The sequence below is a fragment of the Haliotis asinina genome, chromosome 5, assembly GCF_037392515.1.
Source record: "Haliotis asinina isolate JCU_RB_2024 chromosome 5, JCU_Hal_asi_v2, whole genome shotgun sequence".
Lineage (NCBI taxonomy): Eukaryota > Metazoa > Mollusca > Gastropoda > Lepetellida > Haliotidae > Haliotis > Haliotis asinina.
Genome location: NC_090284.1, coordinates 75,525,136 through 75,551,904, shown reverse-complemented (window position 1 = coordinate 75,551,904; position 26,769 = coordinate 75,525,136). Strand labels below are relative to the sequence as shown.

General features: G+C 43.1%; 1 protein-coding gene across 3 annotated transcripts; it reads right to left on the bottom strand.

Annotated features, from left to right (window-relative positions):
• Positions 1–1,230: 1,230 nt before the first annotated feature.
• Positions 1,231–26,769, bottom strand: LOC137285279 (lysosomal alpha-mannosidase-like). Of its 3 annotated transcripts, none has more exons than XM_067817605.1 (27): positions 26,674–26,769; positions 25,107–25,422; positions 24,656–24,773; positions 23,822–23,998; positions 23,159–23,352; positions 22,912–23,020; positions 22,312–22,397; positions 20,472–20,525; positions 17,619–17,735; positions 15,806–16,009; positions 15,302–15,365; positions 14,698–14,737; positions 14,373–14,442; positions 13,010–13,129; positions 12,456–12,572; positions 11,831–11,960; positions 11,547–11,608; positions 11,090–11,356; positions 10,565–10,683; positions 9,197–9,298; positions 8,887–8,974; positions 8,012–8,098; positions 4,203–4,293; positions 3,804–3,940; positions 3,214–3,369; positions 2,506–2,632; positions 1,231–1,410 (listed from the first exon to the last, which is right to left on the bottom strand). In XM_067817605.1, exons 2-27 carry the CDS (start codon positions 25,377–25,379, stop codon positions 1,286–1,288), a joined length of 3,234 nt encoding a protein of 1,077 aa, XP_067673706.1. In that variant the 5' UTR covers positions 25,380–25,422; positions 26,674–26,769; the 3' UTR covers positions 1,231–1,285. The 3 variants fall into 3 exon arrangements, with proteins under 3 accessions (XP_067673706.1, XP_067673704.1, XP_067673705.1); XM_067817603.1 differs by having other exon boundaries at positions 25,107–25,404; positions 26,674–26,738; XM_067817604.1 differs by having other exon boundaries at positions 25,107–25,448; positions 26,674–26,733.

Sequence of the window (26,769 nt, the reverse complement as noted above, 5' to 3'; positions counted from 1 at the left end):
AGAAAGACGGAATGTGATAGTTTTACGCCGCTGGTGGAAATACTCCATCCAAAGCAAGTGTACATATAAGAAAGGGGTTTTGCATACATTGGACACACATGTTGGAATTGAGGATAGACTTCCGGGTGACACTCGACCGCCTTTCACGCCAGACAAACCCACCTCAACCCCGCACATCTTATATATTTATAGGTTGGTGTTTTAACGCACCTTGAACAGCACTCCAGGTAAACAAAACCTTAACCTTGAGTGGCGAGTGAAAGATGACTATCAGAAAAGTAAATGATGCATGCCTAAGACACTCCTCGGCCTGGTGGTGAGCCTAGTAACATCATGGAGGACATGGGCCTAAGAAAGTGACGCTCTGGCCTCCCAAGGAAATGTAACCATGTACAGGAAATTGCAGCTCCTTCTCATGCTCCTTCTCATGCTCCATGTCGTGACCGATTTTAAGGGTCCCTTGTTCATCACGTGAGCAGAGTGGTTAAGCGTCAAGTGGGACGAGCACATCCAAGATTTATGGCAACAACGTTTGTAAAGACTCATTGCTTGTGTTTTACATTGGGGAACTTGGTGGGTCGTTTTACTGATTTCGATAGCGTTGCTCTGCAAACGGTGATGGTGGGGTCAAGCGTTGTTATGATAATGTGACTAAGGATATAAGTGACTGGCAGCATGGGCACCGATCAACAGTTATGCACAAGGTCACTCATTTAGTCCGAGAGAACATACATGGTAATTACCCTGCCAATGTGCCCCCTGGAATATCACAAATGGGATAATAGGACATACTATTTGAAAGCAGTGCCGTAATATCCGACGTTTGGAAACTTGATGTTCGTTTAGGAGCAAGCTCTCTGATTGGATGCTACATTTACCGCTATAGAAACCCCCATTGTCCTGTCTATCGGTGCCAAGAATGGCTATGTCGGGGGTACTGTCGCGCAGCTTCAAACATCTCACCCCTGCTGGTCAGCAACTGTAATAATACAGGTCATCAGAGTGTAAAATAAAACAATTAAAATGAAACTTTAGTCTGGATCTACCGTGCAGAGGTCGGTGGCACTAGATACGCCGCTCTACGTTCCTTCTCGCACTAAACTACATCCCTATCCAGTCACTCGGTTATTATTGCAATCGACTGTCTGTGGGTGAAAGGGGACCTGTTCCACGACGGTATCGTCACAAAGAGACGCACACTACACCCAGTGTGAATTGATGAACCAGAGGTTTTCTCGGTAAAGTTTATTTACAAAATACATCGTTAACACCTGCACACAAACAGTTATACGTCGTTGTCGGAGTATGGTTTCGCACTGGGGCCCGTGGTCACTCTGAATGTCCGTATCTCCATTGGTCGGAGAAGGATGGAAAACGGAGGGGAATGGACGTCACGGGAATCGGCTGATGCTACAATATAACGTAATGTAGTTGTCTTGGAGACAGAGACACAAGTTTTCTTTACATAACGGATGTTATACGGCAGTCTTATAGATTGTACAACAATGTTTCACTTGTTATACGTAGTACCCGTACCTGAGGCAGTGTTGTATTACAACCTTGAAGGGATATCTACTGACTGTTGAGAACAATGTAGAATGATTTGTAACGGTTCAGAAAGAACTTACTCCACCATCTGCCCGAGAGGGGTGTATAAGGGGAGTTAACTCAGCATTGCTCTATTTACAAGTTGGGTTACTTTTACGGAGAGGCGAATATTATAACCGCTGAAGTTCTTATTGGTATAATGACTGCTCATCTATATGACTGTATCTGACTAAATACTGGCACAAAATATTGTACTGTCATACTCAGACCTTTGTATGTATTTGTGACCTTAATAAATTTTAAAATACAATACAATTGTTTTTGACAGTAGATGTGTTTGTTGTCTTCACATCGGGTTCTTTCACCGACTGTTTCCCGGTCAACGTTTAATTGTCAGCTTAATAATGCATCCGTCACACCAGTTACACTTGCTGCAGGGTGACGAAGTTGACATTTTCTTCATCTCCAGCGACACGGAGTTTAATATACGGATTGTCCTTAGAATGTATAAAGAACCGCGAGCCTTCCAGCGATACCGGCGATTATTGATTCGAGTACAGTGAGTGTTTTTATGTGCACATTACACTTCTTTTTAACGCTTATATCAGCATTGACATGTTTGCCGAGGGTGTTTTCAGTGGTGGTAATGACAGTTGTCTCTAGCCCAAACCGCCTCGCTCAGATTATATGATACCTGAAACCCGAAACATCGCACCCTATCCCTACCTCTAATCGTACTTAGTCGGCGTATTCACTCTGCACCCTACCCACAACCTTCAAGTTATAGTATCATCAGTTTTGATCCACACATCTCACCCTGGCGATGCCACCTATCCACCCGGGCAAGCCCATTGCCTTAATCCACACAGACCGACGTATCCGGGTGATGTGTCATATCAAATGGACCAACATACTACACAACCTAAAACCAAACAAGCCTTGAACTGTGTGGCTCACCGAGAGTGCCTCTTGTGGTGGTACCGTCAGTCGTGTTCCACATAAGCCGCCTCACCCTCGTTATGTTGTGGTTGCCACCTAGACTTAGTTCTCGCACTGTAGTGATGTCAAACTTGCTGAACAGGAACTGAAATCAAGCAGATCACCACACGTCTGTTGTGTTTCCCTTATAAAGCCGAAAAACCGAACACTTCTAAAATCAAAATCCGGTCTTCCTACAAGAACTGGTTGATTTATTCTAGCAGGTCGGATGCAGAATTACTGTTAACTCTTCCCAGCCTCGGCTCCTTACAGCCACGAGTACTCCTGGTAGATAGTACGGCATGCTAGACTATCACATCACACTGAACATAGTGCATGACAGCTCCTTACAACACGAGTACTCATGGTAGATAGTAGGGCATGCTAGACTATCACATCACACTGAACATAGTGCATGACAGCTCCTTACAACACGAGTCCCCTAATGTATGTACGGTGTAAATCCGTCCTTTAATTCACGATGGCACATTTGCTGGATACGTTCTGAAAGTGTGACATAGTCTAGGCATATAGGCTGGATGAATGCTGGCCGGCATACAGGTGCAGTCTGCCTCCGACGGTGGCAGACTGGGTCAATCATAGGTTCCAATATGAAACGTAAAATTTATGTCATAATAACAAAACAGTGTCTGCAGCAATCCAATCGTGGGTATTTTCTTCACCGACCTGTAGAGTTACGGTCGCCTCTTCCTCATCTTCACCTGCTTCACCGACCTCCATGAAGTTTTCCAATCTCAGTATGAGGGTGTCGGGGTCGCCTGGGGTTTGGTCAAGGGTCAGTAGGTGAACGTTGAAAGGCAGAGGGTTACGGAGGCCTGAAAACTGACAACACAGACAATCCAGTGATCAATAGTATGAGCATCTATAATCGCACTTGAAAACCGATGACATGTGTCAACCAAGTCATCCAGCCTGACCACCCGATCCCGTGTGTCACCTCTTACGACGAGCATAGTCGTCTTTTATGGCAAGCATGGATGGGTTGCTGAAGACCTATTCGACGTCTGATCTTCAAGAAACACAATGGAAGGAGATATGACGTTTCTGGGTATGGTCAGTTGAACACCACAGTAAGTATTTCAGGTATTGCAACAGCTTTGGGATGGCCCAAAGAAATGCATAGCACTACTAAATATCATTATAATGATATACGTATCTACTTTCAAACGTCCGAATGCAGGATCCAGGTACATAAGGACTCGCCAAGAACTAAGGTCCGTGATCTGTGAAGTGTTTGTTAATCGTGAGATGTTTACCGAGGTGACGAGATGGTTGGTGGTGGGTGGGTCCGGCTGCATGAAGGACACAGTGGGAGGGTGGTGGATTTGGAGACCAAGGGCACGGTACTCTCGGGCAGCCTTGTCTATTGTGCTGAGGAACACGTAGTGCTTACCTGGGGTGAGAATTGGGGAGCAGTAACGGTGAGGTGACATTCGGTTCAGCATATATTTCAGCAATATTTCAAGTATATTTGAAGGATACAGAGAAATGCATCAATAGCATGGGCCTTTCTTATGTACACTTCACTGTGGCGGGGTGGGTGATTTTAGCATTTTAATACGTGATGCAGATGACAAATGTACGCCGGGGCGATCAGAGTATAAACTGAAATGGACAGTTTGATTTTGAGTTTCCAGCACCATAACCTCTCTGACCTCGTAATACAAGTCCCCTTCCGTCCTCCCCGCGTTCATTCAGGGGCTCCTCTACGCCAAGGTCATCATCTTTGAACGTCCGCCGATGAACCTTGTCCAAAGGAAGAAAAAGCACCTCATTAGGCAATGGTCTATAGCACATCGGCTGAGTGCTTCCGAATCAAACCCTGGTAAATGGACTAATATTGAAAACTTAAGACGTTTGAAAATGAAGCTACATATGTTCACATGTTGCTACAGTGCACCATGTTCCTGGACACAGGACTTGATGTGCTTGACAGAGAAAGTTCAGTATTACACCATGGCGGGCAATAAACACAGACTGGTCTGCTCTCAGGTTCTCAGATCTAAGGTTGTACATAATGTCCTTGTCACGTATTGACTACAATACCGTCCATGCTTTCAGGATTGTTAGAACCAAATACACAAGCAGGCAAATTTCTTCGACGAACATCACATCAACGAGGTATTCTCTATTGATGCAAAAGGACATCTGACCAAAGCACTGTCACCAAGCACCCAACGAACTCCAATTGCCATCCAGGTGAACATACTGGTAGCTTCAAGGGATGATGTTTTGATCAAAGATAAGGAAGACTTGCAGCTGTCACCACAAAGGAAATGTAGGACACAAAGTCTGACACTCTAAAAGTCACCTAACTACTACAGCTACTGTAGGTAGTTGCGGCAAACGATAACAGTGAACTAGGCATAACAAAGAATACAGAGCACTAGCTAGGTTCCCCGTTGCCTCACCTTACTTCATTCTAAAACAACTGATTGCGTGGAGGGATTTGTGACCATGGCTAGTTTCATTGGTTTACCCCTCTCAGTCAGAGACTGATCAGTCACAGGACTGGGCAAATAGTAGCCCACACTCCTTGGAAGAGCTGACAAGGATCCTACAGGATTCCAACAGAAAGACTACTGAATAATCATATCATCAGTATTCACTACGACACTATCCTGCAACATAGCTGCATGGGGACATCAAGACCAAACGTCGTGACATATTTACTGTAGGTGTGTTGTTCCACCAGTACAGTGCATTCATTTACAAGTCCACCCTCGATAACATCCAGGGTATACTTTCCGGTAAATCGTCACTAGTATCCTGATGCATCTACGGCTCGCCCCGATAACTGTATTACCTCCATTTGCTGTTTTTTTTTATCCAACTTGGTGTCTTCGGTTGGAAGTCGAGCCTACCAATCACATGGCGTCTACCATAATTCATTTTCGCTTCTACTGCCTAATCGAATACACTTGGCGAAACAATTGTTGCAGAGGTACTCTGAAAGATGTAGAAGACGTTCTTGCAGATATATCTTTTTGAGGTTGCAGACCTAGCGATTCGGATGTATCATTTTGTCCCTAAATTTGAGAGGCACAGTGTGCAAACCTTCGCGGCCGTTATTTTCGTTGACTCTGGAAAACTCTGTTGTAACGGCTTATCTGATTGGATAATCTGAGAAGGTGGCTCCAGTAATGGGAATTGATGCAGTTATAGGGTCGAGCCGTAGATGCATCCAAGGTATTTAGTGGAGAGTTATCGCGAAACGCATACCTTGGAGATTACCCAGTATGGAATAAGTTTGTCGTAATGGCTTTCACTGAAACATTCCATATTTGTCACCGTCAGATTGCCACCTGTCGTGACACTTGAAGAAAGTGCTCCTGTTATCATGTACTACGGAGACTGATTTATTATGGTAGTGAGTGTCAGCAACCTAGATGTGAACAGATTGTTTAGAAATGATGAATACCTACAGTTGTAAAGTAATCGGTGTTCCTTCATGTATTCCGTCATGATATAATCTTCCGCAATTAGTCCAGCTTTCTAATTAACACCTTCCCTGGGAATTAATGGTTGAAGCATATTTGAGTGGCATTATAGAAGTTGGGAATCACAATACAGACAACACGTATGGTCATGACAGACCAGTCTATCGCATCAAATCTAACCCCAATCACCAAATAGACTGGTCTGATATAACTATCAATCACACGGACCCAACGCGAACTCACTGAAGGCATTCACGTCAAATGCCTATAGCTCACCATCAACCGAGACAGAGGATACTGCATTCCACCCGCTTATTATGTACTCTTCAACCACTCTCAAACCTCTGTACAAACAGTCATATTATTTGTCTACTGTATAAAACATAGCTAAAGACCTCAAGCATACTATCGTACTTGCATTCAACGTGGGTTTAATACGTCACACACAAGTTAGATGACTGGGCGCGAGGTGTGTGGTTGCTGATGAATGTATGCTGTTGGTGAACATCTAGTGTCATTCGCTTTTTGGGTCGCTCTGGTTGACTTTACGACGTGTGCGAACAACAGCTACGTCATTACAAGCAATGGGATTCCTCTATCGGTTTGGATAATGCCACCCAAATGTCAGATGGTCAAGTTACTAAGAGCAATAAAATTCCTGGGTCCGTTTGAATGAGGTCTGTCATATATGAGACATTAGCTGTAAAATAATCCACATAATTACCCAGTTTATAGGTCTAAACAACTTTCGCTTGTCACGTACTGAATAGTCACATAATCACTACATCTGGTATGCTGACAGTACTGGTAATGTCCACCCACCCATCGAAGTCAATCCATGCTGAACACACAAGCTGAAAAGATCAGAAACGGGTTCGTGGAAATTCAAACATCGGAAAGTTCTGAACGAACATGCCATTGCTAACAATAAGCATGCCAAGCTTCGACTGTGACACATACAACCCACGAACCACAACCCACATGTGCCTACCACACGTTAGTGTATGTGAGGTGAGCTAAAAACCAGTCTACTTGGACTCAGTGGAAGACGCAGTAGGGGGAAAGCACTTGCAGACACTGATTAACGTTAGCTCTGAAATAGGAGACAAAGCGATAGATGACAGTTATTTTCAGAAGAAAATGATATCATTTGCTGACGACAGTCTCGTTGGTCACGACAAACGAAGGGGGATAACTCTTTTTGGCATGATGCGTGACAGCAGTTGGAATCATGCATGTTGGCTTGTGGTACGGTTTAGAACGGGCACCGTCACGTTTGCACATACACTTGCTGGAACGAAAGGCATTTATAGACATAATTGTCACGTTAGAAGATGTTTGATTTGTTTTGTTTTCACAGGGTCTCAACAGCAGCCTTGTGTCCCACGGTGTAATGGCTGTACCGTTTCCCTCCCATATAACTAATAATTGTCTATTTTCCGTCACCATTTGGGAACGTCCTACGGTCGTCAGTTTTAAAAGCCTATATCCATTGTCAGAGAATTTCTAACCAGTAAATCCACTTCTCTAGATGTATGACCGTATACTTGTTTCATGTATATGTAATTGACGTATGTTTGCTCCCTTTTTCACGTTTTGTTGACCATATTTTTGTGACCTTGATTTTCACATATTAGTAAATCTAGGTAGTGTCCATGTAGTTATGGTTATGTTTGTATCAATAACTGTAACATCAGTAATACACGGTGGTGCTACTGGCTCACAGCTTATAGTCAGCGTTTGATGCTTACAGCTTCCGAACGCGTGTGACAGTCATTTTGCTAGACGGGTTTTCCTAATATTAAGAAAAGATTTCATTACCAGACCGTTGCGCTCCACGGGTGTCTTCTACAAAGTTGTCGCACACAAACTAAAACCCTTGTCAAAAGCCTTAAGCCACCGCGAAGACGATTGTAAGCCTTCGAGCCAAATTTACTGATATTATTCGAAACTCGGGATTTGTTAGCAAGTGTTTTGGGGCGCTTTCTGTCTGAAACCGACCTCAACCTACAGAATGTACTCACCATCAACTCCATCTGCCCGTCAGACAGACTAGACCCACCCTGACATCTGTCTGTTAGCACCGTCAGTTGAATATTCCTTTCTTCGTCCTGTGGGAAAAAAAACAAACCTTGAAACAGCGGGTATGTCCATCATTTAGGAGTACATACAAAGTATGGCTAATCATACAGCAATGGTGAGGTCGTATATCAATGAGGATGTCGCAACGTCGTGCAACAATGGGTTAGACCGTATATCAATGAGGTCGTACATCAGTGGTAAAGTTATACGTCAGTGGGAAAGTCATACGTCAGACGTCAAAGGGAAAGACATACGTCAGTGGGAAGATCATACGTCAGTGGTGAGGTCGTACGTCAGTGGGAAAGTCGTACGTCCGTGGGGAGGTAGTACGTCCGTGGAAAAGTCATACATCAGTGGGAAAGTATTAGGTCAGCGGGGAGGTCGTACATCAGTGGGAAAGTCATACATAAGTGGAGAGGTAGTACATCAGAGGGAAAGTCATACGTAAGTGGAGAGGTAGTACATCAGCGGGGTAGGTCGCAGCAGTGGGAAGGTAGTACGTGAGTGGGGAGGTCTTACATCAGTGGGAAAGTCATACGGTTGTTAGCAGTACTACAATCTAGCGGTTGTTAGCAGTACTGTAGACTAGAAATGTTAGCAGTACTATATGCTAAGGGGTGTTACCGTCTGGGAATTGTCTCCCTGCCTTTAGCGTTAGTGTAAAACATTCCATTCGTACTGAGATCGGTTGTGAATCTTGATATGGATAATTAGGGAGAAAATACCGTTTTACTCCATTTTAGCGAACGGTAACAGAGTCTTTGTCTGTAGGTGTTGCGTATACCACTTGTACATACTACAAGTTCTCTAATCTTACCCGAAGGAACATCCTCGCTGTGACAGGGTAGTAGTTACCAGACACGGGACTCGTGACGTTCAGTGACCACGTCTCTCGGTAGTTCCTCCTGTTATGCATACACAGCGTGTGGTTATCCTACAGTGTGTGGTTATCCTACAGTGTGTGGTTATCCTAAACTACCACCACCATCACATGTTAGCAGTACTATAACCTAGCGGTTGTCAGCAGTATTATAATCTAGCGGTTGTTAGCAGTAGTGCAATCTAGCGGTTGTTAGCAGGACTATAGACTAGAAATGTTAGCAGTACTATAGGCTAGTGGATGTTACCGTCTGGGAATTGTCTCCCTGCCGTTAGAGTCAGTGTAAAACATTCCATTCGTACTGAGATCGGTTGTGAATCTTGATATGACCTCCTTCGTTCCTTGCATGCTGTTACAAAGAAATTGATCAAAAGGATTACAAAGGCAGACGTATGTGTGTCACATCACTTTGCTAAATGAAACCTCTTTAATGTTGCCGGCTACACATTTGACATATGACAATGACACATAAAAATGATATATATGACAATGACACATATAACAATGCCGCAAAACAATGACACACAAGACAATGGCACAGAAAATAATTGCAATGACAATATATCAATAACAATATAATAATCGCATTCACACATAAAAACAACACATATGAAACAATATCAATGACATGTACACATATAACAATAGCAATGATACATACACGTATGTCACACAATCACACGTATTACAATGACACACACAGCAATCACACGTGTTACAATGACGCGTACAACAAGAACAATGACAATTTTAACAACGACACATATAACAGTAACAATGACAGTATAACAGTGTTAATGACACATAACAATGACAACGACACATATAGAAATAACAATGACATGTACAACAATGAAAATACAACTATGACACATATAATTTTGACATCATATTGCAATAGTAATGACACGCACACAAATGACACGTGTAACAATGACAAATTAACAATAAAAATGACACGTATAACAATGACACATGTAACATTAATGACAGTACAACAATGACGCATATTATATTTACACATATAACAATAACAATGACATACCTATGACACATAAAACAATGACTTCTGTAGCAAGAAAGTTTAGTTTTACGCCACACTCAGTAATATTTCATTTACATGGCGGCGGTCTGTAAAATAATCGAGTCTGGACCAGACAATCCAGTGATCAACAGTATGAGCATCCATCTCCACAAGTGGGAACCGATGGCATGTGTCAGCCAAGTCAGCGAACTTGACCACCCGATCCCATTAGCCGCCTCTTACAACAAGCATGGGTTACTCAAGGCCAATACTCTAACCGGACCTTCACAATGACTTTTATAACAATGGCTTTTATAACAATGACACATTATAACGATGACGCATATAACTATGACACATATAATGATAGACATAACAATGACATATGTAACAATGACAAACATAACGTTGACAGATATAACATTAATAACAACGACACATTAACCAGGAATCAAGGAAACAGATACTTGTTGGACAACGAGTGGAACAGTTCTACCATAACCCTGATAAGTGATATGGGAGCCTTGAACCTACATCTTTTTGTCTCTGTCGGACAGCTTGTTATCACGAGGATATAACAGTACGATTTACTTTTCTGGTATAGGTCCAACAGTCCACTCCAATTCCAGATACGGTGCGCCATTATACAATCTGATCACCTGACTGATCCATGGGCTGAACTCCTGGCGTATCTCCTGGACATTGGGGCCCTGGAAAGGTAAACCCAGGCCATGATACTGCGAGGTGTTCCTGTTCGCTTATGCGACGACCGTGTCGTGTTTCAGTTTTGTGAAAGATGACTGTTCATTGGAAAATTGTGGGCATGTGCGTGCCTGTATTTGGGTGCTGAGCTAAATGTGGCCTGATGTAACCTGTTTGCATTTAAATGACATGGAGTAAGTAATCTAAATGAGTGAGCAGATCTTCTTGAACGGCACCAAACATGTACTTTTGTACACATTCGGAGAAACATTCATATAACACAAGGATGGTTTAACACAGTACAGTATTCAAAATGCGAACTGATTTTGACCGGCATCACATGACAAGTAGCATGTGGTCTTTCGCTCGGCTCCAAGGACAGTAGCCACGTTCCTAGTTTGAGGAAGAACTTACCTTATACGCATGAATTTTAACACCTGTGGAATTAGGCCCCTTGAGCGGGACTGGCCTTGAAAACTCTTTGGGCACAAATGCATATGCTCCTGAGGTCCTCTTGTGGGATCCCAGTACTCCACCAGTGCGGCCTTCGGGGTCCCTCGTCTGGCCCACACTGGACAGGTAATACAGGTACCTTTGTTCCATTTTGATGTCCACGCCGATCTCTTTATTCCTCAGTGTCTGCGTCACACCCGTGCGGGGGTCAACAGTCAGGGACAAATACTGGAAGGATGAGATCGGACGTTGATGACTACTTATGACTTCTAACCAACGTTACACCCGCTGGGGAATCGAAGCTAGGATTGTTTGAGATTTGTAGCGACTTTGTTACCCTACTTAAGGCAGATATGAGTCTTTCATTTGAAAGAATATGACTTCGTGATTTGAATGGAGACAATCCAAATACGTTTACCTGGTTAGTGACGTAGTAACGGCCAGTGCCAATCTCCTCCTTCGGTGGTATCAGGGTAGCGTCTGTGGGCAGATCAAATACAACATGAAGTAGACGTCCGAAATTACTTTTACACCGTTGAACCATACGCGCACGTTTAATGGTATATCAGTCATATGATTTGTTGACATGATTACGTTCAAATATGTTGTAAATGTTAAGGACTGTTTAAAACATGAATCCTTCCAAGATCTTTTCTTTCAGAATCATAGTGTTTTATGTTGGCATTGATAAACACGTCATACCATCATCAGTTTCAAGCGTGTACACTGCGAATCCAAAAGGTGGAAGTTTGGCTTCAAAAACAACGTCGACACGGGGTTTCTTTATACCTCGTTCTGGGATTCTGAGAGTGGATTCCGTTAACGGCACAATCTGTAGACGATGGGATATACAACTAGATGGCATGTAGAACTTTGTGAGTGTAGTTTCTACCGCAGTCAGTGATATTCTAACCATATGATAGAGACCTGTAAGAGGCCGAGACACAACGACCATCCGCAAACTCTCACCAAGCAGTATCCATCTCTTTGGCCCATTTAACAGGATTAGACATAGAAGAAACATACACAATTCTGTTCCAGATCACTTTCCTGAGCCGGATAGCGAATTTCCATTACCAACAGCACACTATACAAACTACCCAACAGCGAACACGCTAAACAGCAATTGTTTTCCAGTTAATGACCAAGCAACTAACTTCATAATGCGGATATCACGTGTGGCCGTTCTCAATATGTACGTGTCCATGATTGGTTCGTGGTAGTGAAGAGAATGGAGACAATGGCAGTTGAATCAACATATACACATACAGTGCATACTTAGGCAATGTGATGGAACACACAAGTTAATAGTCCCCCATGTGTGTACCTGCGCCTCTGTAGCCTGTGATTTGGGCCCTGTGATGATGAAGTGATGCACTGTCACGGGAAGACGTATCCATTGGGAAGCAGACTGCCCCAGAGGATTGAACACGGTGACAAACACCTGTAACAGGCAGCAACCTTCCATACCAGCGTTGTCAAAGCAATAAGGAATAACTTTGGACGACCATCGTTAATCACAGGTTTAGAGTAATGTGCAACATTGAGTGAATGATGTTTAAAGTCCACAATATTCCAGATATATACGACTGGCCTGTAATTAGCTTGGACCAGGCCGGTTAACAGGGAAACGAGCAGAAATAGGCGCTGTCGGGACTCTGACCCTTTCTCAGTCAGGCAGGTGTGTTTCCAACACGATATCCACTCGTAGACATTTTCCAGACCTTCTCCTGGGGTTCCAGACTTACTTATCAGAAATTCGCATCGTCTGAACACCAGTCTACCGTACATTCATCAACCATATACTCATCTACCGTACACCCATCTACAGTACACCAATGTACAGTACACCTATCTACTGGAGATCTGCCGCACACATACCTTGTCGGCCGTCTCCGTCATGTGGCAAACGCTGATGTTGAGGTGGTTGCAGAAATGCTGCGTTGGAAGATTTCTGGTTTTCTGTGTGAGTAGCTTCCGGTAGGCTGTGCTAATAACGTACTGCAACAAAGACTGGCTGGCTAACTAACCATGTGCAGTATCCATGTGCAGCATGGTATGCAGGTGATGTGAAACGGGGTTTAACGTCGTACTAATGGATATTTGGCTCATATGGCGACGTCCATGTGTAGCTGCTGCTACTAGCCCATGCCTAAGTTTGTTTTATTGTGCTAACTCACCCAAATACTTGGACACAGTTAAGCATGAATACCCCATTCAGAAACATTACACTCCGAGCCGCCCAGTTCTTGATGTACTTACTAATGCCGACCGTTAGGCAAGGACCATATTTTAACGTCTTGAAGTATGACGCGGCCGTAGATCGAACCCTCTACCTTATCCCTGTCGACCACATACACATAGGCGTACAGTAACGTATACACATAGGCGTACAGTAACGTATACACATAGGCGTACAGTAACGTATACACATAGGCGTACAGTAACGTATACACATAGGCGTACAGTAACGTATACACATAGGCGTACAGTAACGTATACACATAGGCGTACAGTAACGTATACACATAGGCGTACAGTAACGTATACACATAGGCGCACAGTAACGTATACACATAGGCGTACAGTAACGTATACACATAGGCGTACAGTAACGTATACACATATGTGCCATGCACGTTCATAGGAATGCGGTCATTGGTTAATATACAGTAACGTACGTTTAGATACTGTTAGCATAATGCTGAGATGGTGTGGCCATTAGAAGGTTTTTCAGATATACAGTGTCAGGAACGAAATGAGAATTACCACTTGTTCAGGATTAATGCACTAGGACAACGATAGCGTAGGTGCTCATTTCTGTGTCTGGATATACTGGTCCGAACTGATAATTATGTCTGGGAAGTCCGGATGCAGTTTAATATACACATGCTGACAAACGCAGTATACTAACTCCCCGATGGAGAGTTAGGATACCGAGTGTCAACCTTTAACATTTCCAGATCGTGTACAGTATATGGGGACAAACTGTTGATGATACACACCGTAACCCTAACATCCCCCCACCCCACAAAAAAAGCTTAGAGGACAGACAGACATATATCACCTATTGCGTGTAGTGCATTGTTGTGGATACACACTGTGATCCCCAAAACTAAGACACAGACTGCCATATATCGCCCGGTCTTCCGATGGCGTGCAGTACATTGTAGTGGTGACTTGTTGCACATCAAGGGTGCAAGGCTGAAACGAATCGTGGGATGAGGACCGACACAGGACTGACCTGACAGGCTCTCTCCCCCTCGCTCAGCATCCTGTTGTAGTCATCAGTGACGTGCTGCTTCTCCGTGCCCCTGAAACACACAAGGACAAAATCACCTGTAAACCACGAACTGTTCATTTTCTGCTGTGAAATCAGTAAAATAATGCAGCAATGTATTCATTCGCACCGACTCTTTCAAAATCTACATATACATCTTTTTCAGCTACGTCGCACGCAGTGTATATCCATGGAACATATCAACTTCTAACTGTGGTGTACAGAGGGTGCACGTGTGTTAAGGAGGCAATATGTACGATATGGCGTAATGGTGCCTCAGGATACGTACGTAATGGCGTCATGGTGCTGCAACAGGGAAACAGCTTTCTCTGAAAGGAAATAAACTGCCATGCGTAAGACGAGTAACTGTCTTCATCATGCCTTTATATTTTGATTTAACAAAATAAATAGGATGGAAGATTGTGGATCGCAAACAATCTGAGGCTGATAGCACTAGAGACAGACTTATGGTGATATGTACTGGAGTGTACATATAAATAGCTCCGGATTCTTGTTTTGAGGAAACTGTCTGACTCGTTGATTGAAAAGTCGCGACGAGAAACAAATAAAAGTGATCGAGTATTGTTAATGGTTTCAATATTACAGGTCGTTATCCCAGAAGTAGTTCCAATATACCTATGCCAATGCAAAATATCGAATCCTGAGAATCGACTTGATGAGCGACACGCATCGTCGCCTTTTATGGCAAGCTTGGGCTGCTGAAGGCCTGTTCTACCTTGGGACCTTCACGGGTGAGTAAAATGAAAGACTAACGGCAACATTGCAATGAACGGACAATGTTGAGTTTCCATTTTGGTTCAAACAACGAAAAAATAGGACAGGTGTTTTTTCTACACTATGGACAAACATGTCCTGCCAATACAGATACCTACTCAACAGTGTAACGTCCCGACCTACTCGAGTCAGCCGTGCAAGTACAGCCAGCATTTCGCACGTCTGGAATGAGAAATTGTGCTCTTGACTTTGATTACGGGTAATCGGATATTGTCTTGAACCTAAAGAAATATTCTACATTCATCATATTCTCACAGCTATTACCTCACGTAACTCAGAAATTACATTTACTACTCTTATCACCAAGCCGTTACACACAGTGTACACACTACTTGTACACTAGATTGTGAACAGAGAAACTACATTTACTCCTGTAAGTATATTTGAAGTAAACATATTCTTACTTTGTCTCTGGAGTATGTGTAAATGTCCCCAGGACAACAAACAGTTACATGAGTTCATTCGCTTTGTGACGTTTATATGGTCAATTTACTTATCATTAGTTTTACTTAAATAAGCAATATATTCCTTAAGAATGTGTGCATGCAAAACCGGCTTTAGGAGAGTGTCATAATTTCGTCAATTAAAATATTTTCACCCACCTGTAGTAAGCTGCTGGCCACTTTCACATGGCGCTTGAGTCCGGGTCTGCTGGTGAAGAAGCCGGTCCAGAAGGTGTTGGGGATGGTGGAGTAGGGGAGGAAGTCGGTCGACATCGTACTGAACTTGACGCTCTCCTTGTTCACGCTGTTGATATAGCAGCTAGGGGTGGAGTACAGAGCGTGCACAACGCTGCCAAACTTTTGCTGGAGTTAATATAGCAAAATAAATAATATAGTGAGCTTGGTCGTGTATGTGTGTTCGTGTATGTGTACGTGTGAGTTCCTGTGTACCGTGTATATAGTGGTTAGGTAGTACAGTGCCAGCCGAACTAAGTCGTCATGCCGCACTATAACACGAATATCCCACTAAGGAAAGTATACTGACTCAGAGGCAATCAACACGTTTTATTTCCCAAGTGCTGAGCCCCAGGCACGGCAGGACAAACACCATGTTGTCAGTTTATTCAGGTGGAAATGACGTGCCATTGCCTATCGTGCCAATAAACTGATTGTCGAGTACGTGAACTTAGATCAATGTATTGTGTGACAATACAGTCATCAGTAGTCACACATTCCAACCTCCAGATTTAATTTATTCAAACAGAAAACGATGCAATGTGTAACTGTACAACCCTGTAGTGAGTCGAGGTGAGGTGACGTGACTGAGTGAGCTTTTAGCAATAATCCAGCAATATCACGGTGGATGACACCAGAAATGGGCTTCACAAATTGTACCCATGTAGGGAATCGAACCCTGGCCTTCGGCGTGAGGTGCAAACGCTTCAAGTATTTTGGTGAGGTGAGTTTGGATTGAATATTTTTGGTGAAGTGCGTGCTTGTGTCTTCTTATATGTGCTTAAGGCTGCTACAGTAAACCCTTCATCAAGTCGAGTCCTAGTCAATGCCGAGCACCAGACAGGGCAAGAACAAACTCTTCCCTGTGTCCATTTTTAGGTGTGACAGACGCCCTGTGCAGAAGGCGGGGGTAATTGCCACAAATTTATATGACGCCATTAGGCGTATAACGTTGTGCCATCTTTCAGTATCTTGTCTCAAACATAAATGTCGTTTTCTGACTGGCTGAGCTCTGTTATTTTCAATGTACCCAGTTTACACGCGAGGTACAGTGCACCATACCCAGCGGCCAAGAGCAATTCATTCGGTACTTCGTGGTAGTTACTTTTTGTATCTCGAATAACATCAAATGACGCATGATGCACGGAAATTACCGATGTTTTGCGACTGGAAATCGATGGAAGGGAGATAGCCCTAAATGTGTTTTTCTTGTTTCCACCGAAAAACCTAGCGATGACTACAAAGACATTTGACTCTCTTTCCAATAAATAAATTTTGACAAAACGTTCAAATGTAGTCCGTGTTAATATTAAGCAGGGGAATTACATCGTGGTGAATTTACTGGGACAATACATGCAGGAAAGAAACCCCAGCAAGATGCAAGATTTGAATCGTTTGATTAACACAGGTTGGCTGAAGTGTACGGTCCGATAACCATGCTTCAAACAGTTCAAAATTAACATTGAGGTGTTCGGTAAGATAAATGCTTTGTGTATTGGTCCCTCGGGGACCATGAGTTGAGGTACCCTCGAACATAAACAAACATCAAGGATACCTCACAACCCATGCCCCGGCCTGACCGGTGAACAACTTATAATATCATGCTTGTGCTGCCGTAAGCTGACAGGCATCTGGCTTTCTGACAACATCCCTAAACAGTGTGCGAGGCAACACGTTCGCCAGCTGATCCCAACTCAAATAATAAAGACTATGTTTTAGCCTGTTGACCTGGACTTACCTCGGCGTTGACCGTGGCTATCAGTCGGTCCAGGGCCTCGTACCAGTAGCGGGCAGAGCGGAAGGCGAAGTCCCCACCCACGGGAATCAGGACGTGACTAGACTTGTATGACTCTGCCTGCAGAACACCACACAAAACACAGGTTTCAAACTGCCATAGCAGCGAAAGTCTTTACAAAATGTCACTGTGCGTGTTGGAGTTTGATTTCAATCCATTTTAGCACTCACCTAAATGTTTACCACCTCATGACCCAGGATATGAACATATCGGTCCCACTGAGAGTCTGGGTCAGTATCATAGTTACCATTGAGTCATAATTGAATTCTAAATTGGTCGTTGATCGAACACTCATTTCAACGCGGTACGTAATAAAAACATAAGACCAACCCTGCCCAAAAAGTTTTTTTAATCCCATGGATGCCGAGCTTTGTTCAGACGCACATTTATATGAGGGTTGAAAAGTGAACGTTTTGAGAGAATTGCGCTCGCGAGGTCCTGGATCTGCGTACGGCTACATAATTATACAGAAATGTAGAATATTAAATTTCCTATCCGTTGGTGTAAATATAAGTGCAAATACCTCAGCGGTTTGAGAAATAGACGCTGCTAAATGTTGTTCAAAATTTTCTATGCGTAAAAAAATGTCAGTTATTCAGTTATTCCGTTTTATATGGTGCACCAATAAAAACTCTCTGCTCCGATTTTTTTTTTTTTTTGGGTGGGGGGGGGGGGGGGGGGGGAGAAAATACAGCTTGATATCTGAACAACATAAGTGTATATGAAATGGTTTTATGTGCTAATACATGGCGTCATACGCACAAAACCAACAATGACCCGCAATAAATGTCAAAAATCTATTTTCTTCCATGACATCAAACGTCGACAGAAGCCATGCTCGTACAAGGGGGCATAACTCGAGGCCAATGTAACTCAGATCCCATGGAGAGAATTGGTTTTGTATAGGGACACTATATTTTCGTTGAAGATGAACCAAACTATTCCAGTGCCAAGTTCCCCAATGTGAGCCGATACGTTTTGGTAGTTTCGCAATTTATCAGAAAAGATGTCAAGGTATTACATGATAAAGTAGGTAATGGGGATTTGGATGGCCCTATCCGATACATGAATGAGTTCTTAGATTTTCATATTCTCCTGTTAGTGTAGATGTATTTTGACTAATTATTGAACGTCATTATTAACGGAGTAACAGTCACATCTCCAAATGTAATGACATTACTGAAAATAAAACATTTTAGTTCACGTCATGGCATGTTTTGTGCATTTTGTGAATTATTTTGACGATAGTTGTAAAACTATCAACTTTGTTTTGATTTTCTAAGTGAGGTATTACGAGGATAAAGTAGAAGACAAGAGTAGTATTCCTGTAGAAACACCTTCAACGGTGGGAAGCACGTGCAGCCTTGGATGTCCACAATTAGGGGTTGTATCAAAACTATTGCTGACCGGAATCATTTTTTGTTACTTGGTTCTGTAGCGGAGCCATCTACTAACTGTGTGCTTGCAGTGTGATTGGTGTTCGCACGTTTCATCCACAAAACACTGTTTAGAATCCTTCTTGGCGATTTTGTCTGATAATGCGTTAGTACATGTTGCGTAATCGCACGTCATCAGCTCTTTCACATAACACCCGCCTGTTTTTCTCATTTACATTTTTGTAACGAAACTCAAATATAATAATATTATGCAAAAGTTTCTGTAACTAATAGTTGGATATAGTCAACGAATAAACGAATCTTCTGTATCCATGTACAAGGAAAGGAATTTAATTTTCAAATTTGACGATTTTCAAAGATGGAGATTTTGATATCACCCCTCAGTCGTGCCTGACTCGATGTCATGTTGTAAGTATAGTTTTCAGTTGTCGTTGAGAGAGCACAACAGTACATGCACTGCGCTTAACACATTTAGACTGGGCCTGTTTAAGACAACACCTTCTACGTTCGCCTTTGAAAATTCTTCATTTTGAAAATAATGGAATTCATGCCTTTGATGAATTTCATTGTATCATGCACCGTGTCAATAAATCGATTGGCTATGCTTGATGTGACGTCACATCGTCCTTGGGGCTTCTCGTCCTTCGGGCTGTTCCTGCCACAGTACTGCGGATACTTTCCCCTCGTAAAACTTTAATCGGAAAATGAAAATAAAAAGGTGATAGTTTGTTAAGCAACCTTTTTACCAGAGGTGGTCTGATTATTTTACTACACTCCGCACTGAAATGAATGTTGGCTCATAGACCGATTTGGAGTTAGATAATGATTCATTGGTATCATTTTGATCCAGGAAGACTGTAATACCTGCGTGCATCCACTGTGTCCAAAGGTCAGTCGGTCCAGTATCTGGTCAGTTATTGATTCACTGAGGGAATATATTCATAGGGGGCACAGTTATATAGAGTGCGTGAGTGAGTGAGTTGAGTTTTACGCCACACTCAGCAATATTCTAGCTATATGCCGGAGGTCTGTAAAGAATCGAGTCTGGACCAGACAATCCAGTGATCACCAGCATGAGCATCGATCTGCGCAGTTGGGAACCGAATGACATGTGTCAACCAAGTCAGCGAGCCTGACCACTCGATCCCGTTAGTCGCCTCTTACGACAAGCTGAGTCGCCTTTTACGGCAAGCATGGGTTGCTGAAGGCCTATTCTAACCCGGACCTTCACGGGTCCAGTTATACAGAAGCGAATTTGGACACTTCATATATTATCATATTAGTATACTCTTTACTTGTCATTCTAGACAGGCTAAGAATACGGTAGAAGGCCCAGCTGCTGCTAACTCTCTTTACACGACCGAGGACAAAGCGATGCTGCCCACACAATCGTACATACCCACTTCACTGCAAGGTTAATCAAAGCTTTAGCCTCAATCTTTTGTATCCGTTTCTGAAACACAAATACGTTGCATCACACAGCAAAAACACATAATACAATAATAGTATTGTACGCGTATGTTCTATCATGGACCACATGGGTTCTTTAAGAAGATTCGAAATAAATAAACGCTCAATAATTCATAAACTGACGGGCACAAACTCTTCTGATCTTGTGGTAAAATGGGCCTCTGGCCTCACACAAAGTACCATGTGTCAACGTATTATAGTGTTGAAGAGCCCAGGGATCCGACCTTCCACTTCGTGGTCATTCGCTGTATCGAACATAGCTCAAGTCTAGCTCAAGAACATAGCTCCGTCCGTCATTTATTAACACAAAAACTTATGTAATTGTATGAGTAAAACTGATATTTTATACTTATCCTGACTCATGCTTATATTGCTTGCCTCCTCCTTCTATACGAATGACAGTGGAATACTTGATATCTCACGTAGTTCCCTTGAAGGGGACATAAAAGTACACTTACCCACGAGTTGCCTCCCTTGCATACTTTCCCGCCCAAACAATTACATGACCAACCATGCTTGTCACCGTCTCTAAATGTACCCTACACTTGAATCTACGGTGAAATCCGAAGCGCCGTCTAGTGGGAGGGTGGGAGGGCTTGACGTCAGGATAAGTAAATCTATGAAATCGAGCAGTTTCCATGTACAGCCATTGTAGCCGCCAAGGTTTTGACTTCATGTGGATTGGATTGGATGCTCGTGGAGGTGGTAGTCCGGATACTTTGTAAACCCTCAGTATAACGGCTCTCATCAATACTGATATTGTCGTTCTGGAGACTTCTGTCGATACAGGTAAATCTTCAATGCTCTGACTGGTCACAAGAATAAGTCTTGAGAATCCTCTGGGGATAGGATCGTGAAAGAGCTGGGACGTGGAATTGTTTATTTGGTTGACTAGGTGGTTGATTCTTTGCAACAAAATCCCATGTAAGTCTTGGACGTGCTGCTGCATAATGCCACGTGTCGAACCGTATTCGTCCGTAATCCAGAGCATGTATCTCTGATATCCGGGCTGCCGTGGCTAGTGCGAGAAGAAACAACGTCTGTGTAAGTAGCCCGAAGGTCGCTGATGGACGAGCAGGTTCGGCCAGTCTGGTAGTCTGTTGCCCACGCTTGTGGATCCAGTACCAGTGAGACGAAAGTCTGTATCTGTTTATTGAATCTTCTGGCAATCAGGTCCACGAGTTGAAATCCTTGCGTCTGAAGGATGAGTCGAAATGCCTCTGGATGTAGCATCCATTCTGTCACGGACGGTTGCTGTGGATGTAACTGTTGTAGTGTTTGCAACTGTAGTCTCCCTCCGTTAGTCAAATCCCGATGCGAGTAGACCCAGTAGACACTGCCATGTTCGTAGCTTTAGCGGAAAGATGGCTGATTGCGGGATCATAGATTGTATCTTGACCCAGCAATCTTCTGGGACCATAATGCGATTCTCTGTACTGATGAATCTTATCCCCAGGAATAATTCGTTTGCGAACGCTCTATCTTCGAGAACGGCTCTCTGTAGGACGGTGATGCTGGTCTACGCCTGTGAGATCTGCGGGGCTCTGATGTGGAGCAACTGTGCCTTCACGGTGATCCCCTTCTGTCATGTAACTGTTTTGGCGGGAAAGTATGCAAGGCAGGCCGGTGTAATTTTACGTCCTCTTCCAGTGTGCTGCAAGGGATTTCAAATGTTCCATTGTCATTCACATCGGAGGCGGCGGCAAACATTACAAGCATGAAAATTCGTTTCAGTTATGATGAGATCAGTCTGTGGAATGACGACGTACTGATGCAGATGGTGACCGCCTCTCCCAGGCGAGGTTGGCTGGACTGAAGTATCCATCATACAGAATACTGGTAAACAGGCTGTTTCCTGAAACATCAATTAGATGCTCGAATCCAAATAATCATTTCCAGTAAAACACCTCGAGTCTAAAGAAATGTACAAAATATCCGAATCGTGAGTGAGAGTGTAATATGTAAGAGTGGAGTTTTACATTGCTTTTTAGGGATGGGATTTATCATGTACAAGAACAATCAACCGGCGAGTAACCTCTCATATTGGTAGCTATACATTTTGCTCTATATGTATCTGACGGAACCTTTGACCGGGACATGGGTCAAACTAACACGGATAACAGGCAGATAACGAGAAACCGTTGTGCCACGGAACTACATGTGCACATCGGTCCGGTACATCAAATACTGCCATCTTGAGCATCGAACCACGCAATGTGTGCTGACGTTATACCTAGCATATTTTGGTTTGGAGACCAATGGTAAAGTCCGAGGTAAAGACATGGGACGACACAGGATCACAACAAAACGCATTCACACCTTCAAGCATTCAGGAAAATACCACCAAATAGTTCTGAAGCATAACGTACCAAGATTTCGTGGACTGGTCATCCACACTGTCTCCATGTCCCGAGACTGGATCCTTCTTGCGTGGTCCTGGAAGTCTATTCGCCCAAGAAAGATGGCGTCAAACCCCATCTACAGAAATACGAGTGAACTGAGCCTATATGTACGACACATATCCAGATCCATACTTATATTCTTCGCTTCTATTAATACGTGTGTGGTCGTCGAGACAAGGACAAGGACACTGATGAATTCAAGACAGTCCAGTACCTGAGCGAACAAAGACGAATGTTCCCGAGAATGACCGAACTGGTCTATGTGCCAGCCGATGTTGGACATGGCACATTCTCCTAACTCCTTTTGTATCCATTGGAAACCAAGAGTGTGTTGGTTGATGATGTCGTCATAGTAGGTTGTGGCAGAGTCGCTCACGCTCCAGCCACCAGTCACAAACTGGAGACGCCCTACAAACAAATTGGTTAACGCAATAGGCAATCCTAACCAAGCATAAAGTCATCTATGTTTAGGCTGAGCTAAGCACCCATCTGCACCTTACAGCTAAGTGATGTGCATCAGTAATCTTGCTGAGGAACAGCGTAGGGGATATTCGCCTGGAGTTGTGTTCAAGAAGAACTCCTTAATATGGCAATGTTTGTCGTTTTTAAATAACCATGATCAATGTCGGTTAATACTGACAGCAGCTAGACCTCTCAGGTACCATGCTCAAGCTGACATGCATACCTCTCTCAGAAGAATGTATATTGACTCCAAGTAAAGCAGTTGTTTTGCTTATCTTCTAACTTAACAAGTTCCATCTTCCATAAACATTAGATATGACGCGATTGGGGATCGAACCGCCAACCTGGTGCTCTCGATACAGGCGCTCTGTCAACTAAAGTGTAATTAATAAAACCTGAATGTGTTCGTACCTACCCTGTGCCACAAGTTTCCTCACGGCTCTTCGTGTTGTCAGGTCTTGTTCGTTAAACCAACGGGAGAAGAAAGCCATCTCCACGTAGATGAAGCGCCTGGCAGGATCCTTCAGCAGCTGCGGGATAACGTTGTCAAGGATGCAGTGGCTGCACTCAGCCCCGTCATAGAACGATGCAGCTGCAGTATAGCAGTGAATGAATGTTGTTTAGGCTCAGTTAACATTATACAACTCAGACCAGAAGAAACAATGGTGAGCATCATGAGTATTAATCCACAGCGGGGGAGTTTACATATTAGTATCATGCATTGCATACCATACTGTTGTGTGATAGCATGGTTAACAAGAAGACATGGTCATGTCATTAATATTATATGTCCTTTTCTTATTTTCACAACTTTTCATTCTTCCTACAAATTATATATAACTCTTCAAAGAGAACATCTGTCCCCTTTGGAAATACCGTGAACTACGTCAAGAAACGCATGACAAGGGCAACTCTATAACAAATTGCAATACGTCTTCTGTTTTCGATCTAGACATTCATGTCCTGAAAACAAGTACCAAATTTTGTTTCTCTGTATGTGACAGATTTTGAGAAAATCTGTCCCCATAATGTCGGACGTCCAAACCTATATCCTCCTACCACGTCGTGGCTGGGTGTGATACCTGAAACATAATGACATTGGCACACGAACTGGACACTCGGTTCCTCTGCCGGTAATAACAGTTGCCTGTATGTGTGTTTCACTGGAATGGGGTACATCTCGTCTTATGAAAACAGTACAAAATGCTTTGAAACAAGTCACTATAGTTCAGAATGAAGATGTTGTTACCGTTGCCGCCACCTCTTCCAGTGTAATACTGGTCTGCCGTCTTCTTCCAACCAACATCATTGTGTGAATGAGGGACTATGTGTACGTTGAACATCCCCGATCTTGTGGGATTACATTTCTAGAACATTGAAGATATATTCGACCATACTGTCCAAAGCAACTATTTGAAGAACGTCTACACTACCAAATGTACACTTAGAAAGACATAGCAATACATCATGCGGTTCTGAAAGCTGTTGTCTCGTGTTAGGGCATGTGATGATCAATATTATATAACCATCTTATATTGAGGCTTCAACAGTAGCTACAAAAACACATACGCCCACATGTACGTACGCACACTCGAGCGATGAGGTTAATTAAAAATTTAATGCGATAGGAAACCGACAGGAATGAGACAACACAATACTTAAAATATAACATTTTATGATTTCAGAGTATCTGAACTCACTCTGTCATTGCGGCAGGTAACTGATAGTGGTTCCGGCTCCATCATGTCGGGTTCTGCTTTCTCATCTTCCACACGTTTTTCCTCAAGGATAGATTCATCAACGCCAACAGGACGGTCGTCGCCGACTATCATCACTTTTGGACTTAATTCAGAGTGATCTCCCTTGAGGAAGTTCAAGCCAACGTTGAGAGAATCCAGAAAGAAAATGGCGAATGGAATGGCCGTTATCACAGCTACTGAGCAGACTAGGCGCTTCGTCCGGGCTCGGAACATGGCTCAGCGGGTAAGTTGATGCACACTGTGAGACGCATATACACTGGAGAGGAACTATCAATGAGGCAACTGTCAAAGGAATGTTAGGCTAACTTTTACACTAGATTTAAACAGCTGAATATAATCAAAGCATTTGCTTCTGATTTCCAAAATCCCATTGTTGTTAATCGAGAGCAGCCGCCATATTATCTAAATATACCGTACCTCTTAACTACCTACTATCCCACCGAGGGTTGCTATATAGCCTTGTGGTTAAAGCGTTTAGGCTGAAACATCATTCGTTTCCTGTCAAGTAATAAATGTATGAGTCACTTGCTATTGTGTTTGTGAGGTCTAATATTGCTGGAATATGGCCAAGAGCAGCGTAAAGCCATGCTTATTCACTTACTGGCTCCTGTATGCCTTTTTCAAATCCCTCCCTTAAGTCAGTAACGTTTCAGGCTCTCATGGCAAGAGATAAAACGTGGGTGTTAAAATGGAAGAACGTAGAGGATGATACTATGAGCAAATGTCTCCGGGGTTACGATGGAACACATCCACGGCTGTTATCAGGGTGACTGATCAAGTGATGAAGATACATGCTGGTCTAGAATATAGGACCAGTTTATACTTTTGCATTTTCCAATGGAACTACTATACTTTTATTTCTTGAGCAGGTAATACACAAGTACGCTAACCCCAGACAGAAAAAGTTCCTTACTCAGAAGAAAATCACTGCCAAATGATGCATACAGACCAACGGGTGTGATTTTGGGTCAAAATGTGCACTTTAAAGAAAATATCTAAACATACATTAGCAAACAGGATTCGAGAAGGGGCGTTGTATTTATTCGTATGAACCCAGTGTGGCGTGAGATCTATCTGTTTTGTCGTGAGAGCGTGACACGAGTATTAAAAACGCGCTTCTCAAACCAAAGACGTTAGAGTTGACAGGTGTGTGTATAACTACAATGACGTCGCAAGTCTACAATACTACCGTAACGTTATTCATGACCACGCAGATGGTGGTTTCGCGTCCATGAATGTATGGACAGTTTGAGTCCCTTCCAATCTTTCGAGCATCTGACACTCAAGAGCATAATTTCTTAACAAAGCTTGGAAATATGATCTTGGGCGGGGGCAGATTTTGAGGTAAATAGATCTACATTATATGTCGTTGTGCTTGATGTGACTATGAGCTTCACTTGTACGTTATTAAAAACAGCAATATCATGCAATCATTATTCTAACTGTATTATGTTCAACAGTATTTTGAACACACGACTTATCCATAAATGCACCTAACTTTTCTCACCTGACCAACTCCAGTGAATCCAGTAAATTATTGTCACCCAACGTGGCGCGGGCGGAGAGCACGTGCAAAATGAGAGCGTCGACTTTATGCGGAGGT

Bases quoted from the DNA above. Each gene is read 5' to 3' on its own strand.
- LOC137285279 (XM_067817605.1), bottom strand. From the start codon at position 25,379: ATGTTCCGAGCCCGGACGAAGCGCCTAGTCTGCTCAGTAGCTGTGATA. The intron at 14,443-14,697 runs GTACGTATCCTG...TGTGTGTTTCAG, and splicing joins CAGCACCATGACGCCATTAC to GGGCACGGAGAAGCAGCACG. The intron at 13,130-14,372 runs GTCAGTCCTGTG...TCTTTGTTGCAG, and splicing joins AGGGGGAGAGAGCCTGTCAG to TACGTTATTAGCACAGCCTA.